This window comes from Phocoena sinus, chromosome 10 (assembly GCF_008692025.1).
Source record: "Phocoena sinus isolate mPhoSin1 chromosome 10, mPhoSin1.pri, whole genome shotgun sequence".
Classification (NCBI taxonomy): domain Eukaryota; kingdom Metazoa; phylum Chordata; class Mammalia; order Artiodactyla; family Phocoenidae; genus Phocoena; species Phocoena sinus.
In genome coordinates this window covers 16,378,291-16,394,032 of record NC_045772.1, presented here as the reverse complement: position 1 = coordinate 16,394,032, position 15,742 = coordinate 16,378,291, and the positions used below count along the sequence as shown (strand labels likewise).

At 44.8% G+C, this 15,742-nt stretch overlaps 1 protein-coding gene across 2 annotated transcripts in view; it reads right to left on the bottom strand.

Annotated features, from left to right (window-relative positions):
* Positions 1–15,742, bottom strand: part of NUAK1 (NUAK family kinase 1) — a 69,933-nt gene that overhangs the window by 26,996 nt on the left and 27,195 nt on the right. For both annotated transcript variants that reach the window (XM_032645583.1, XM_032645584.1), the window contains exon 2: positions 12,140–12,260. In XM_032645583.1, coding sequence (XP_032501474.1) covers positions 12,140–12,260 — 121 coding nt within the window. The remainder of the gene's footprint in view (positions 1–12,139; positions 12,261–15,742) is intronic.

Below are 15,742 nucleotides of genomic sequence, written 5' to 3'. Positions count from 1 at the left end.
CGGCATCACCCTTTAAAACATGCTGTGGCTCCGCAGAATCACAGGATTTTCGAGCAGGAAGAACCTTAGAGATCAGCTATTATTTTTCCAGAATAGCCCAGGATTTATAATGTATAACAGCAAGGCCTTGGGAATTCGTCCTGAAGAATGACCGGCTTCCGCACCCCTGGCCCACGACTCCTTGCCCGCGGTGAGGTCCCTATCCGCCAGGTGACAGGAACACTCACAGCCATTCTTCTGGCAAAAAGGGCTGCTTCCCTTGGGTACTTTTACAACTGGTTATTTATAAGCCCAGAAATCTTGTCTGTGTTTTCGTTATTAGTCACTAAGCAAAAGCTTATTTTCCACCAGTTGGGAAGGGTTTCCTTTCTGAAAAATGAAAGCCTGTGTCTCTTGGCCAGACAGTTCTACCCAGAAGCCCGGTGGCTCCAGAATGGTAGGGAAAACTATGGCCCTTGACATGCCAAGCCTACCAGGAAAATTAAACCCCTGAATAGAAACTGAGCTCAACTTGAGTCAGCCCTCAGCACAGGGGCCAGGTCCATGTGGTGCAGACCCAGGTTTCTAGAAGAGCCACAAAAACTTTACAAAGCACCCATGACGGGCATGGCACTGGGGATACTGGAAGAAATCTTTACCAGGGTAAGAAGGGGAGGAAAGGTCAGCCCGGCAGAAGGAGCAACATGAGTGAAGGGGGGAACAGGAGCACCGTAAGCGGGACCCCCAGAGGGGACAGGTGCCAGGGACTAAGACAAGAGAAAGAAGCAACAGACTATGAATGAAACACAGAGGCCTTGAATGCCCACAAGGAGCTTGACAGACACGCAACCAAACATCGCCAAGAACAATAAACATATGGAACAAGGGACAGGGTAGCAGCCAGGATCCTGGACCCATGAAAGAGTGCAGGGCTCACATCACCCCAAGAGCCTCCCCAGTCAGTGATCTCTCCTCTCCTAGAAGGCTGATTCATAATCACCATAGTTAACACTTACTGAGCAACGACTGCATGCCATGGATTGTCACATCCAATACTAACAATCCTATGAGACATTAATATCACCCCTACTTCATAAATAGAGGACCAGCGCTCAGATCTAGAAACAATGTGGCCAGCGCCCCCCCCTCCCCCGCACGTCCTCTTCGGTCACTAACCATCTCCCCAGGGATATGTATATAAGCCAATATCATAGATTCGTTTTGGACTTTGAGTTTTCTAAAAATGGAATCATGCAGTATACAGTATATTCTTTTCCGTCTGGCTTCATTCGTTCAATATTATATTTGTAAGAATAATCCATGCCATTCCATGTAGTCAAAGATCGTCCATCCTCGTTGCTGTAGAGTACTCCAATTGGTGTGTCATGCTAACTTATCCGTTCTACTGGTGAGAGACGTTTGGGTTGTTTCCAGGTGAGGGTCATTACAAATCATGCTGCTATGAACATTCTTGTGTGTGTCTTTTGATGCTCCTCTGTATACATGTCTGTTGGGCAGATAACCAGTAAGGATCTGACCCCAAATGTGGCTGACTTGAAAGCTTATATCCTCGCCATGACTCCCCACCACTTTCCTCCATCATAGGTTTACTCTCCTTGCCTAATACTCAGTAAAGATTCTCCTTCATTAAGGAGAACAAACATCACTCCCTTTTCTGACAATGCTTGTTTATCAGCCTATCTGAAGCATTTACCTGAACATTTTGCTATGTGTTAAAGGAGATACAAATGAAGCATAAGACGGTCTTTGTTCTCAAGGAGCTGCTATCTAGTTGTATAAAACTAGTACTTATAAAATAAATCAAATGCTAACCTGTGGGATATAGACTTTAAGTCCTCAGATGAGCAGCGAGAACGATGGGTGAGGCAGCCTGAGTGGGCCTGAGGAGATTCCTAGAGAAAACAGGCGTGGAACTGAACCGTCAAAAACACCTTGGGCTCTGTTTGCACAAGCTGGTTTTACCACTGTCTCGGCATATCCTAAAATACCCAGACCTCTCCTTTTTCTTCTACTGTTCCGCAGAAGGGCCTTCTTCCCGGATACCAACTTGAATTATTCTTCTTGTTTTCTGCTTATTTTCCATTTCAAGGGAGAGTGGGAATTGGCTGCTATATAGTAACAGCTACTTCTCCCAATTAGTTCTGAATTTCATCAGATGTTCAGTTCGACAGTCCAGTTCTGCCTTCTGATCGTCTGGCTTTCACAACCACGCTAATTACCCAACTCCTAACCATTCCCTCCCTTGGGGTTAATAACACAACTTGTATAACTTGAGAAAATGCATACGATAAAAACAGTGGCCTGGCCTGGGAGAGACGCCGATGAGTGAGGAGATCTTGAGATTTCAACCATCCACTGGTCATTTAGAGCCAAATACGAGGCCATGTAGGAAGAAAATGGGCTTGGGGAGGGAGAGGGTGAGAATCAATTAACAGGACGTCCCATGAGAAGCAGGTTATAAAAAATGGAGGCTCTCTTTCTGCTTAACATGGAACCTCAAGAGAGGAAGACTCGTCTGTTGGTTTTAAGTGAAAGGCCAAGAGCCTAGGATGGACCAGTCTGAATTCTCCTCATGCCTTTGCCTTCCATCGACTCCGTCTCCTAAATCACTTCCAGGGTGCTGCCATTCGCTCCATGGCAGGGCCTCCTCACATTAGCAGCATTTTTATTACTTCCCTAAGCCCTCAGATAGACGCACCATTCCACTCCTCAGGGTGCTCTTTTATTAAAGTTCAGGAGGATCCTCCCGGAAAGTCATTTACTTTTTCATTTCAGAAATGGAGTGATCTTCCCTTGGCAAGGACTGTCTGCAGCCTAACTGGGTCATTTAGTCAATGTAAGATTCATACTTTAAGAGTTCCCTCCCCAGAACTAAACTTCAGACACCTCATGGGCTTAGTCCTTCATAAAACGGTCCTCAGGGCAGTGAGAGTGAGAAAATTAACCTAGACTGGCGGCTCTCCCATCATCAGTGAGTTGGTCAGAGTTGACTCAATGTGTTTCCTGGTTTGGACAATGAAAGGCTCTTTAGTTCACTCATTGTCTTTTCTTAAACCAAAACTCTTTCTGGATGTCGGTTGGCATGCCCAGGGAGAACCAGAGTCAAGAAGGCCACCCATTGCCAGCAGTGGACTCCACAGAAGGCAGACGAAATGAAAGAAAAGTGTGTAAGCTGCCCGAGGAAGAGCACATGAAAAAGGCTGGCCAAGTACCATTTATTAGTGCTATCTGGGGAGACCAACAGCAAACCCTAGGAGGGCAGGGGACACGACCAGGATAGAGGGGCTGTGTGGGAGAAGGAATCAGGGTGCCGTGTAGGACCAACCATTGGACTCCACCCTCCTCCACAGTGAACTTCTGGAAAAAAGCATGCTCCCCCCATTTGCACAGTGAAGGGATAGAAATCCCACCCTCTGTGGAAACAGCCTTAGTCTCCCTCTCCTGAAAATTCCCACAGGTGGCTTTGCTATATGGTTTCACCCCACCCTTATCACTTAGGGTGGAAAAGACAAATTTGTGGGCATCACACCTCTGGCTCTAGCCACTGCCTGACCCTGAGGTATGGCTCAGGACTATCTTGTCAACCCTAAATTCTAGTCTGCTTCATTGGGCAACAGAGTGCAGAGCTTAAGAGCTTGACTCCCGAAGCCAGGCTACTGGGCGCAAATCCAGGTCCTGCCATTTACCCATCTGAGTGACCTTGGCAAGTTACTTAACCTTTCTGTTGCCTCAGTTTCTTCATCTGTTAAAATGAAGTTTCTATCGTCATTGTGAGGATTACCCCAGCACGCAGCAGTAAGCAGACATTTAAGTGTCAGCTGTTATTAGTAGGCAGCAAATCTTAGTTTAAGAAAGAAGAACAAACGAAGACATGCCTGGCTCAAATCCAGGATTATTAGGGATCTGCATTGGCAGAATCCACACTTGCGATTGCATTTGTGCCCTTGAGGGATGGGAGAGGGGTAGGAGAACAGAGGAAAGAGTGAACTAACACAAAGACATCAAAGGACTCCGCAAGCCTGGTTCTCTTAACTGCGGTCCATTCTTCAGTCCCCAGTGGTGTTCCAAAGCACAGATGTCAATCTTGGAGCCGTACCTACCAGATGAAGCCACTGTCAGAAGTCACTGGAGGGGGCGGAGCACAAATTCTCAAATCAAAAAACCCTCAAACTCTGCAAGTTAGAAGTTATAGTTCATCTAGTCCAATCCCCCTTTCAATATCCAAATCTCCTCTGTAGGGTATGGTCATTGTAGAGACCCCCCCTTCTACACTCCATGAGCCTTCCTAATTTGCAGCCTCGGCAAATTAACAGAGCCATCCCAGTTCATTTCAAAAGACCCTAAGTTACATGGCAATACAGTTCCATTTTTTTTTTCTTTAAAAATCAGCTTCAAGTACTAGTAGTGTTATTTGAGGCACTAGAAAATATTGAATTCCAGGAAACCCAAGAGGGTGAGGCAGGACAGCCAGGGAGTAGCATTCGTGTTGGGTTGTTTTATTTCTAATCTCCAGCCTCTAGAAAAATGACTTGGGTGTAATCAAATGAAAACAATGAAAATAATACACTTGAAGGTCAAATAGCTAACTTCATAGGAAACTCATTAGAAACGTGACTGGACAGATTCACAGCCCAAGAGCTTGTTTGTCTGATTATAAGTGAAGAAAACTCTCTGGAGCTGTGTGATTAACGGGTGGGTCCTTCATTTGGACGCAGTGTGAAGAGACTTCATGTGGAACTTGTGAATCTGACAGCAGAGGGAGTGTGTTAAAATGCTCAGCAATCCGCCATGGGTTCAGAAGAGTAAACACAAACATAAAACACCACTTTGCCAAGTTCAACAAACTGTTTCATGGGGCTCTGAGTCCCTGATGAGGGCAGCAACCAAATGGCTGAGGAAGGAAACCCAAGCCCAAAGGTATCGCCCACGGCTCACTGGTGACAGCTGCCAGACACATGTTCTGCTCTGGAATCCACTGATGACAAATGATCAGACCAAGACAAGTTTCTAGAGCAGGGCTCACTTCCTCCTGGTTGGAGGATCAAGCCCATCTTTCTCAGGACTGGCCAATTAAATTGAAATCCCTAGGGGTGAGGCCCAGGCATCAGCATTTCTTCTTGCAAACGCCCCATGAGGTTCTAATGTGCATCCAGAGTTCAGAATCACTGCAATGGACAATCTGGCCTCAACCTTCTCTGCTACCACCTCCCAACGGAAGTTTCTATTCCAGCCAGAAAGGACCTCTCATATCTCTAACTCACATCACATCAAGAATGATCAGTATGGTTTATTGAGCGTGTACCTGGGACCAAGCTTAGCCATTTTATTCATTATCTTAATCCTCACAATCTTATCTATAAAGTAGCTAGCTATTGACCCCATTTTATAGCTAAGGGAACCAAGCCCCAGAGATGTTAAGTCACTACCCCAAGGTCACACAGTAGCAATTGGCAAAGCAACTGATTCATTCAAATCTAAGCCCATTTGGACAATGCCTACATATTCACCGTGCTAGCCCAGTACCTGGAATATGGGTGCTCAATACATCTTTGTAAAATGAATGACTGAATGAATGAATGATTAGGGAAGCAAATGAATAAGAACACAGGGTAGTATTAGTGACCCTCAGACCTTGTTAGATCAAATCAGCTGTCCCTTGGCTTCGAAAGAGCCTAAATCAGGATTTGCCTGCTGCCTGAAAACTCTGGATTGAGCCAGAGAAGAAAAATGTTAACTGCTTCTATTATAGGTATTTCCAAATCACTGATGCTCGCAATGAAGCCCTGCTTTAGTTTCTAACCTGCTGAGCAGGGGTTTTTCTAATATGGTGCTTCTCAAACTTGAGTGCATCAGAGTCACCTGGAGGGCTGGTTATTACACAGAACATCAGGTCCACTTGCAGGGTTTCTGATTCAGTGGGTCTGGGATGGGGGCCCAGGAGACGCTGATGCTTCTGGTCCTGGGTCACCCTCTGAGAATCGTGCTCAAGTGTATTATTCGGCAGTTTATCGGGATCCTGCCATCCTCAAGGGGTTCTCTTCCAGGGGCAGCAAAAGTTTCTCACTCCAGGACCTCTGCTGAGTTCTGTGGAAACATCTTGCCCTGCTCTCATTGACTCTGGCCACAAGTTGCAAGGGAGGAGAAGGCAGGAATGCCTGTCATCAGAGCCTGGATTTTTAAAGCAGTGATTTTCACCAAGAGACAAGAACTAGATCCCCTTCCAGAAAGATCTATCGGAAACTCATAAGGCACCGGTAGCTTAAAAAAGCATATTGTAATGTATACTTCTAAGAAGCTGGGAGGAGCTTTTAACTGATAGTAAATTCATCCAAAACGTCTCCACAGTAAGAGTTCGGAGAATTTAGTAGAATACGGACTCTTTTACATCTTCTCATGGACAGCAGGTTTAAGGCTCATGGAGCCAGGGCATGAAACTCACATGATTATTAAAAGAAACACATTTGCTTGCTACTGTGTTTTTGAAGTTTGAGAGACTCTCCCAAAGGCAAGAGATCACAGCTGACAAATGCCAAATAGCCATCCTACTTTGTCCCAGAAAGCCAGGCTCACCCTTACCTAAGACAGGGGATGTGATGAAAAGGCTGGCCAGTCTGGCATATCACAGTGTAAAAAAGGGCCGAGAGAGAAGATGTAATCTTGCAGGGCCAAGGAAAGAGACTTCCAGGAACAAAAAAAATCAAGAGCATAAAAATGAAGGCACCGGTCCAATCTCCCACTCCCCACCTTTTTGCTTTTCCATGCTGGACTGTGCTGTCTCCCTGAAGTGTTGTGCCGTAAGATGCTGGTTCGTGGTTTTGCAGATTGAGTCTCCTGGGCTTCCAAAGGGGAAATGGGGGTGAGACAATGTGCCTTTGATGTTTGAACTTGGGTCCTGAAATCAGAACCCCAGGCAAAAACCGTTTTTATCTCTTCCATCCTAGGCAAACCAAGTTGAAAGCTCCGGGGCACTTCCTTTTCAGCTGTTCTTTCCTTATTGTCAATTACCTCCCTGCTGAGAGAATGGAATTCCTTTGACTGAAAACAGGGGTCCATCCCAAGATGGTGCCAGAGATTTCTTTCTTCCTTTTCTCTCTCGATTAGGTTACCCTTATAGCATCACAGGCTAGAAGGTGTATGTCTATCCTCTTTTATTTACTTAGCATTAGAAGCCAGTTATGGTTTGTGTGTTTACACAGAGTTGACAAATTTGAGGGTCAATCACCTTCACCTACGTGTCAAAAGGAGAGTAACCCCAGGATCTGGTTTGAGAAAGAAACATTTAAGAGGAATTATTTTTGAGATCTGGTGAACAGCAGCACTGATTCAGTGAAGCTGCAGATTTTATGAGCCTGCAGGTACTGTGAATAATATACAAATAACTTACATTTCCATGAACTGCAGCTTAGGAAACACTTGACCTATGAATTTACTGGAATGGGGACCCAAGCTTCTTCCTAACATGTATACAGAAATATTGTCTAAAATACCCACCAAGCTGGGATTTAATACTCTCACATATTTAAGACAGTAACCTCTATGAAGGCCAGGAATTATCTGTATCACAGGGTTTAGGACAAGGCTTGCCCCCAATTAGGGGTCGCTGCAGACCACCAAATACCTGGTTAGTATCAGCAGCACAAGCTTCAGAGTGTCGCTAAGTTCAACTCTCAGATCCACCAGTTACTAGTAGTTGGTATAACCTTGGAAAATGCACTTAGCCAACAAGCTGAATTTTCCTTACCATAAAATAGGGATCTTAACAATTCATCTTTCATGGATATAAGGATTAAATGAGATCATACATACACATATCCTAGCACAGGGTAAACACTCAATAACTCCAAGCTACTATTAGTATTATTTTCAAGTGTTAATTTTAAAATGTTACTTCCTTCCTCAAAACCAGTGGCATACCCCTACTCCTGGTGTAAAAAATCCATGCTCTTTCCTTTAGCCAATGTGGTCAAAATATGGCCCTCTCCAATTTCCTCTCTCCTGCCACCCTATTCAGTCCCTCAGTCTCAGAGGCCCTCTGTCACTTCTCACAACACAAGCTGCTTCCCTCCTCTGAGCATCTGCACATACTGTTCCCTCTGCCTGGAATGCCCAGGTCTTCGAAGGGCTCACTTCTCATTCCATTCAGGTCTCAGCTCAAAAGTCACTTATCTGTTCGCCTGTCTATTCACTAAATTTCAGCTCCATAGCCCAGAGCCTGCCTTGTTCACCTTTGCATTCCTAGTACCTAGAACAGGGCCTGGCACATAGTAGGCACTTAGTTTTTTTAATGAATGAATTATTCCTCTGGAACTAGTTATTTCAACATCACCTGATTGTACAGTCCAAAATGGTGCATTCCCCACATGAAACCCCAAAGGTCCTAAACGTACAGGGTTAGGTGCATCATTGCTTTGTCATGTTGCTGCTATTATTGTTACTGCTACTGCTGCTTTTGCTAGGATGTGTGTGTGTGTGTGTGTGTGTGTGTGTGTGTGTGTGTGTGTCTGTTTTAAATCACAAAGGTCCTTGTTGAAGAAGAAATTGTGAAGTTCACTTAGCTAATGTCCAAACAGCCAATTAGATGCCTGGGCACTGATTTTTCACTCAGAAAATTAACACATGTCTGAACTCAGCTAAGCCTCCTGATTGGCCCATCAAAAGACCAATCAGCATCCAGGGAGAAGGTTTCACTTTGTGAGCTACAGAGGGACCAGGGTATTAACTCACAGACTCAGTTCCCACCACCATTGCTACCTCTGCACTGCCCCTGCCACACCCCAGGGTTGAAAAGGAGGGAAAAGGCCAGGCTGAGGGGGATGCCTGGGGCACAGTGGTGGGCTGCAGAGCCAGCAAAACAAGACACAAGGTCAAAAATACAGGGCTGAGGCCTGGCAGAGGGAAGAAAACAAGTGGGGTAAGAAGACCTGTGTGCCAGGGCCACCAACTAGCCAGCATACCCAGTATTATAAGCTGAATATTCCCAGCCCCACTGCAAAACAAAAAACAAACAAACAAAAAACCCTATGTTGAAGTCCTAACACCTAGTTCCTCAGAATGCAATCCTATTTGGTGATAGTCTTTAAAGAAGTAATCAAGTTAAAATGAGGTCATTAGGGTGGGCCCTAAGCCAAAATGATTAGTGTCCTTCTAAGAAGGAAAAATTTAGACACAGACACATACAGATGTGAAGACGCAGGGAGAAAATGGCAGTCTACAAGCCAAGGAGAGAGGCCTTAGAGGAAACCAACTCCACTGACACCTTAGTCTTGGACTTTCAAGCCTCCAAATCCAAGAAAAAAATAAATTTCTATTGTTTAAGCCACCCAGTCTGTGGTAGCAGCCCTAGCAAACAAACACACCCAGGGAGTCATGAACCTTCCAGAGCCTCAGTTTCCACAACTACGATGCTGTCCAATATGGCAGCCACTAGCCAAATGTGGCCATTGAGCTACTTGAAATGTGGCTAAAGTGTCTGAGGAGCTGAATTTTTATTTCAATTAATTTTAATATCCACCTGTAGCTAGTGGCTTAGACAACATAGTTACATACTTAATTTCAGAGGATTTACAGACCCCCTGTAGCTCACTCATGAAATATCCTGTCAATGGACCCCAGATTAAGAACTACTTAGGATGATTATGGGGTCTTCATAACAATGACCTTTTTGAGCTTACCAGTATATGTATCATCTCATTTAATCCTACTGACAAACCCTAGGAGGGGGTAGAATTGTTATCCCAATATAGGTGCCGTCATTGAGGCACTGAAAGGCCCACCATCCTGCTCAAAGTCTCAAGTCTGGTGTGAGAACTCAAGCTCTTCCCTGACTCCCTAAAGCCAGTTCTAAGGGTTTTATGAATTGAAGCCCAAGCTCTCACCTGAGGCCTTGGTGAAAGTTATTTCTAGTCACCCAAAGAACTTTAATTCATGCTGATACCCATCTTTAAAGTTACAAGCAAGGGCTTCTCTTCTTGAAGCCTCCAGCAGGGGCTGGACTAAGGCCTTGACCTTGATAATAGGATGTTCTTCCATTGAGGTTCATCTCTGGCCTTCCCTTGGAAGGGGGACAGACTCCTGTTCCCCATTCAGCCTGAAGGATTCCCAAGGTCAAGGAGGGCATGATGCTAGTAAAGAAGTAGGCTTCTTGATGCCAGACTTCTGTGACCACAGACCCGTCTCCCAAATAAAGAACTGGAAACTTCATGCTGGATTAAAACTCTGCTTCCTGGTAAAGAAGCCTCCAGCTCTAGGCTAAGAAATCTCACAGAACTGCACACAGAGCACGTGACCCACACTGGTCCACACTATGCATGATGGCCTTCAGGTTTCCATGGCAACACAAAGAGCAAAAACACTCCACATTTAATAAAATTCACTCTCATCCTGCATTTTGTATCTCAACTCACTTCTCACTTCTGGAAATTCCCCTCAATTACCAGGCATATTCAGATTTGTTTTACCAGCCTGGAATTCTACTTTTGTCAATTCTTCCTCCAAAAAAACTCCTTCAAGGCCCAGCTTGGATGCCATATATTTCCATGAAAACTTCTAAGCTTGGGCCTCCTTGGTCCCAGAATATATTGTTTACATATCTAAGGCAGGTCCTGGGCAGGGCCTGGGACTCTGCATTTCTAACAATCCCAATTTATGCCGATGCTTCTGGTCCAGGGACTGCAGTTTGAGACTCACTGCAAGAGATGTTTGTGGAATGAATAAGTGACTGAATAAATGCAAATTTCCCCCTTAAAAATCCTATCTCCAAGGGTCCCAAAAATGAGCTTTAGAAAGGTCAAGATAAAAGATATTACGAGCATTTACTTCTACATGAGGAGCAAAAATAGAAATAGTAGGGGGAAAAAAGCATAGCAAAACCCAGCAGGGAACCAGAAGAAGGAAAACTGAAATATCAGAAAAACTTTAGGGTCACCGTCTGGTTTCCTCTTAGCCCTTACTGTATAAGTTATGATGAACAGACCAGAAATTAAAAATAGGTTGGTTTTTCTGGCTCAACCGTATATTAAAAAATATTCTACAGAAATGTTTTGACTCAGTAAATCCAAGACTAGGGGTTTTTCATAAGAAAATAATCAAAAATGAATGTAAACATGATGTACAAGGAGAGTCTTTAAAGCCCTGTTTATAATAACCAGAAATTTAAAACAATGTATATATTTGACAAAAGAAAATAGATCCAATAAATTATGGTATGTCCATAAATGGAACACTATAAAGCCTTTTAAAATGTCCTTATAGTGGAATATTTATTGATATAGGAAGAGATGCATGATATAAAAAATGAAAAAATATCAAGCTAAAACCCAGTATAAACAGTATGATCTAACTCTGGATAAAAACCACATTACAGATATAGAAAAGTAGACTAAAAATATAAATATGTATAAAGAGCCATTCATCAAAATGAGAGAGCAGAAATTATTTTTAAAATTTTAACAGTTGTATTTCAATCATTTCTGCCATAAACACATGTTGCTTGTGTAATTTTTTTAAAGGATATTTTTTTAAATGATAGACTGGGAAGTTTATACTCTCCATTTCTTCCCATGAGCAACTAAAGAGTTGAAGCATAAGCACCTTTATAAGCTTTTCCCCTCCCTGTCCTTCTGTAAACACCAACAACTCGAACTGCATTTGCAAAGTATCTGTCACACCAACAGATCCCTCTTCTTTCTTGGCATTTCTTGGACCTGCTGGAAGTTAATTCCTAACTCTGAAAGGCTAACTTTGAATAACTCATGACACCACCCCTGAAGCATCAGCTTTGGGGAATGACATTTACAATAGATCCACCGTTACTTGGCCACCCAGAAAACTGCCATTTTCCAGAAACCATGGCTGTCTCACATAGTGGTTTTCAATAAGGTGGGTTGCTTAGCAACCACCAAGAAACGGGGAAGATAGAAGAAGGCACCAGCCACAGCTACTTTATCACCAAAGTGCGCTGTGCTACATGTGTCTGGCTGCACTCAAGGTAACCAAATAAGAGATAACACCCAGCTATTTTTACATCATGAGGAAAAAATACTTGGCTCCTGCCCAGAAGGGCAATTACCTAAAAATCTTGGCAGGCCCCATGGTATGAGAAATGGTAACTGATACGGGGGTGAAAAAAAAAATCACTGACCTTCATAAATACTGATGATATGAGGATGGTTGAGGGATGACATGATCTCAATCTCTCGTCTGATGTGAACCATGTCTTGTTCATCCTTAATTTTGTCCTTACGAATGGATTTTATAGCAACCTATAAAGTCAGGAAATGAAATGTTACTCAGAGAACTAAACAGATGCAAATCAGCCATTGGGAGAGTTTGGAAAATAAATACAGATGTTACTTGTTGGCAGAACCGACAATAACCAAAACAAAGCTTCGAAATACCCCCGTCACATCTTTCATTTATAGCAAAAACACCCTTCTCCAGACAACAGAAAACATCAGGTTTTAACAGCCTGGGTTTGGGATGGTGGCTTTTTTTTTTTTTTTTCCACAAAGCAGAGGGCTGCTTCACGTGGCCAGATTCATTTACTCTAGGAATCCTGATCCTTTGAAAAAAGAAAAAAGGAGAGCTTGGTTTACAGGGTGTCGATGACTAAACATGGAGAGGTGAAATTAGCATCACTCAGCCCCACCATGCAGCTGCCGCAGTGATGGATAGAAAAGGCTTTACTGCTTTTCTCAAGCAGTAAACTGGTCTCAAGGCCAGTTCTGCTCAAACCTTGGGTTTTAAGACTCCGGCTTATGCTATGCTGATGCAATTGCTCAGAAGCCAAATCCTTCCCACATCCTTCCTCTCACTAAGGCACCTTTGACAGCTAGTGATACGACCAAAAGGCCCTGCTTAAGTCAGAGTAAAACCAAGGAAGCTAAGCTAGACTCCCTGCCCAGCCCCAGTTGATTCCAAAAGCTCCGTGCCAATGTTGTCTGCAAATCCAAACTGCAGAGAGTTGCCAGGGCCAAGGCGCATAGCGATTACTCAAAAGAAACACATAAATAAAAAGACATTAAAGGACAATGGGAATCTAATAAGGAAGAAATATGTTTGCCAATGAATTCATCTCTGCTCATAAACAAGTTGGTTGGTAATTTAATCCGCCTTGGCTCTAAGGGGGGCAAAAACTACTTTGGCGGAGGGGGTTAGCCATGGGTAACAAGGAAACCTGCCAATCGATTTGCTGCCAGCTCTGAAAGCCTGCTTAGTTCCCTCCAAACTGGTCCTCTTGTGACCTCGACCCTCACCTTAGCAACCTTTCCTGGATGAAAGGAAGTAAAACCACCCCTTGGATTGCAAAGGTTCTGGAGGAAAAAGTCCTTGTTAGCAGCAGCCCAGGGCCACACCTTGCCTATCACAGGGTCAAGCATGGGCGGCTGCAGCAGGAAGGCACTCACACCTGTGAGCACCTGCAGTTTCCGACTGGGCACCAGATCCCCATGCAGCGCTACACACGGAAACGTCTCTAAAATACCACCAGTCCATCTGTGACGCCACAAGACTTAGGAAGCTCTTATTATTCTTGATTTTGCTCTTTGCTGGTTAAATCAACTAGCAGGTCCCCGGATTTCTCCTTTGCAGACCTTTCCCCAGCTGTCATTAAATCAGTATTGGTGTCATTACCTGACCCTACACTAGTGGGGATCTTGTTCACTGCTTTCTCTCCAGCGCTTAAAACGATGCCTGGCGCGTGGCAGGCCTGAGAAAACACTGAGTGTGGGCAGGGAGGCAGGTACATAGAGAGGGAAGGGGGAAGGAGGGAAGAAGGGCAGGGGGGCAGGGGTTGATGTTATTAGGTGGATGAGAGGCCAGACCAGGGAAGTGATAGCAGAATTGGAGCCAAAAACAGAGGGACCACTCCAGTCAAACAGCACCACCAAGACAGGCACGTCAAGAAGGTGACTTAGGATTTCTTTGGCATCCTACTTAACGTGGGCAATCGAGGAATAGGGAAAGCAAACAGGAAACACAGGACGCCCTGCTGTGAACCCAGGGGCAGGTAGCACCCTCCCTAGAGTGTGGATGGACCACGCATCTAGAGACAAGGAGGCTGCCCAGAGATGAATGAGCTTCCAGCTTCAAGGCCCCCTTTCACCAGGGTGCCAGGCCCCCCAGCTCCCCCAGGCCCTCACGACAGCCCCATTCAGGATGCAGCAAGAAATGCCTGCCTCTGCTTACGTCAAATGTAAAGACATGACTTGAAGGCTTTATTTTATCTGAGCAGGGCCTGCGATCCTGGGAGCTTGCTCTGGAGGAAGCCGACAGTGAACACACTCAGGCCGTGGAGGATGTGGGTGGCTCTTGGACCAACTCCTACATTCCTCCAGGAACTAAAGATGGGCCGAGTGGTGAAACTACCCCTTTGATTATACAGCAGGCTGAACTTGGCCTTGGGGAGGCCCTATTGTCAAATGACAATAGACATAAATTCTTTCACCATCCAAAGTCAGGGGAGGGTAGTGACATTCTGGGGGTTGAGAAAATAAGTGGACTTGTCAATCCCCCCAACCATGGAGCGAGAGGCCAGCGGTCCCACGGTGTCTTTGCCAGGGGGATGTTTCCAGCCCAGTGTGAAAAGGAAAGTGCCCACATTCTAATCACACCCCACTCGGCACTGAGGAAACTAAAAGAGCTCCATAAATGTTAATAGCCATGGTGGTTGTCCCTCCACAAAAGCTTCCCTCTTCCGACAATGAATCTTCTATTGAAAGTGCAAAAGAGGGCTCATTCTGCCCCCTATTTCAAAGGCGTGGTGGGAGACAAATGCTAGAAATCACTGAGAACTGTGCAACTGTCAAGGCCAGAGGGGAGACATTCAGTTCAACTCCCAAGAGCGGGAGATGACTCACCCAAGGTCATAGATCCAATGAATGGCCAACCACGAAAGCAATAAGGATAGAAATAATAGCGGCATTCACGATGCACTTAATAGATGGTACAGACACTGTGGTAAGTGCTTTACACACCGTGGATCTTTACATCCTTATCATTCAAGCTTCAGCTCCGTGGTCCCTTAGGGAGGCCTTCCCTGACCCCTCTACCTGATAAGGACACTCCTGGCCTTATACTCTCCCTACACCTTTCCCACACCATCTGAAATTATCCTGCTTCTTTGTTTGATGCATATTCAGCCTGAGGCCAAATCCAGCTCCCAGGATGTTTCCATAGGAGCCAGATAGCTAAAAATGGTTGTCACGTTTTTGAAGAGTTGTTTAAAAAGGAGAATGAGATCTAAAAATGCAGCTTCTGTAACGTAATGCAGTGCCTCCTTTGTGAAGTTGAAGGATAAACTGAGCCAGCACACGGTGAGGCAGCATGATGGTTAAGGACATGGCCTTGAGTCCTGGCTAAAACCACTCACCAGCTGTGTGACCTTGAGCAGGTTGCAAAACCTCTCTGTGCTCCAGTTTCCTCATCTGTCAAGCAGGAAAATACAGGACCTGCCTCACAGGGCCCTATGAGGATTAAATGGCTTAGAACATGCCTGGCCCAGGATAAGGGCTTAATAAATGTCAGACACATTTAACCCAGAGAGAATACCCCATAAATAGGGCCTTCCTTCCTTTTCTCCAACCTGAGAACAAACTTGAATTCCTCCTGCTTCCTTGTGGGGCAGCAAGTGAAGGTCTAGGGAATGGAGACCACATTTGTTCCCAAAGTGCAAAAAGGGCAGGAGAATCTCTCTCCTGGGTCTTTAAATTGTACCCTCATCAGAAATGTCTGGAAGCTCAGAACA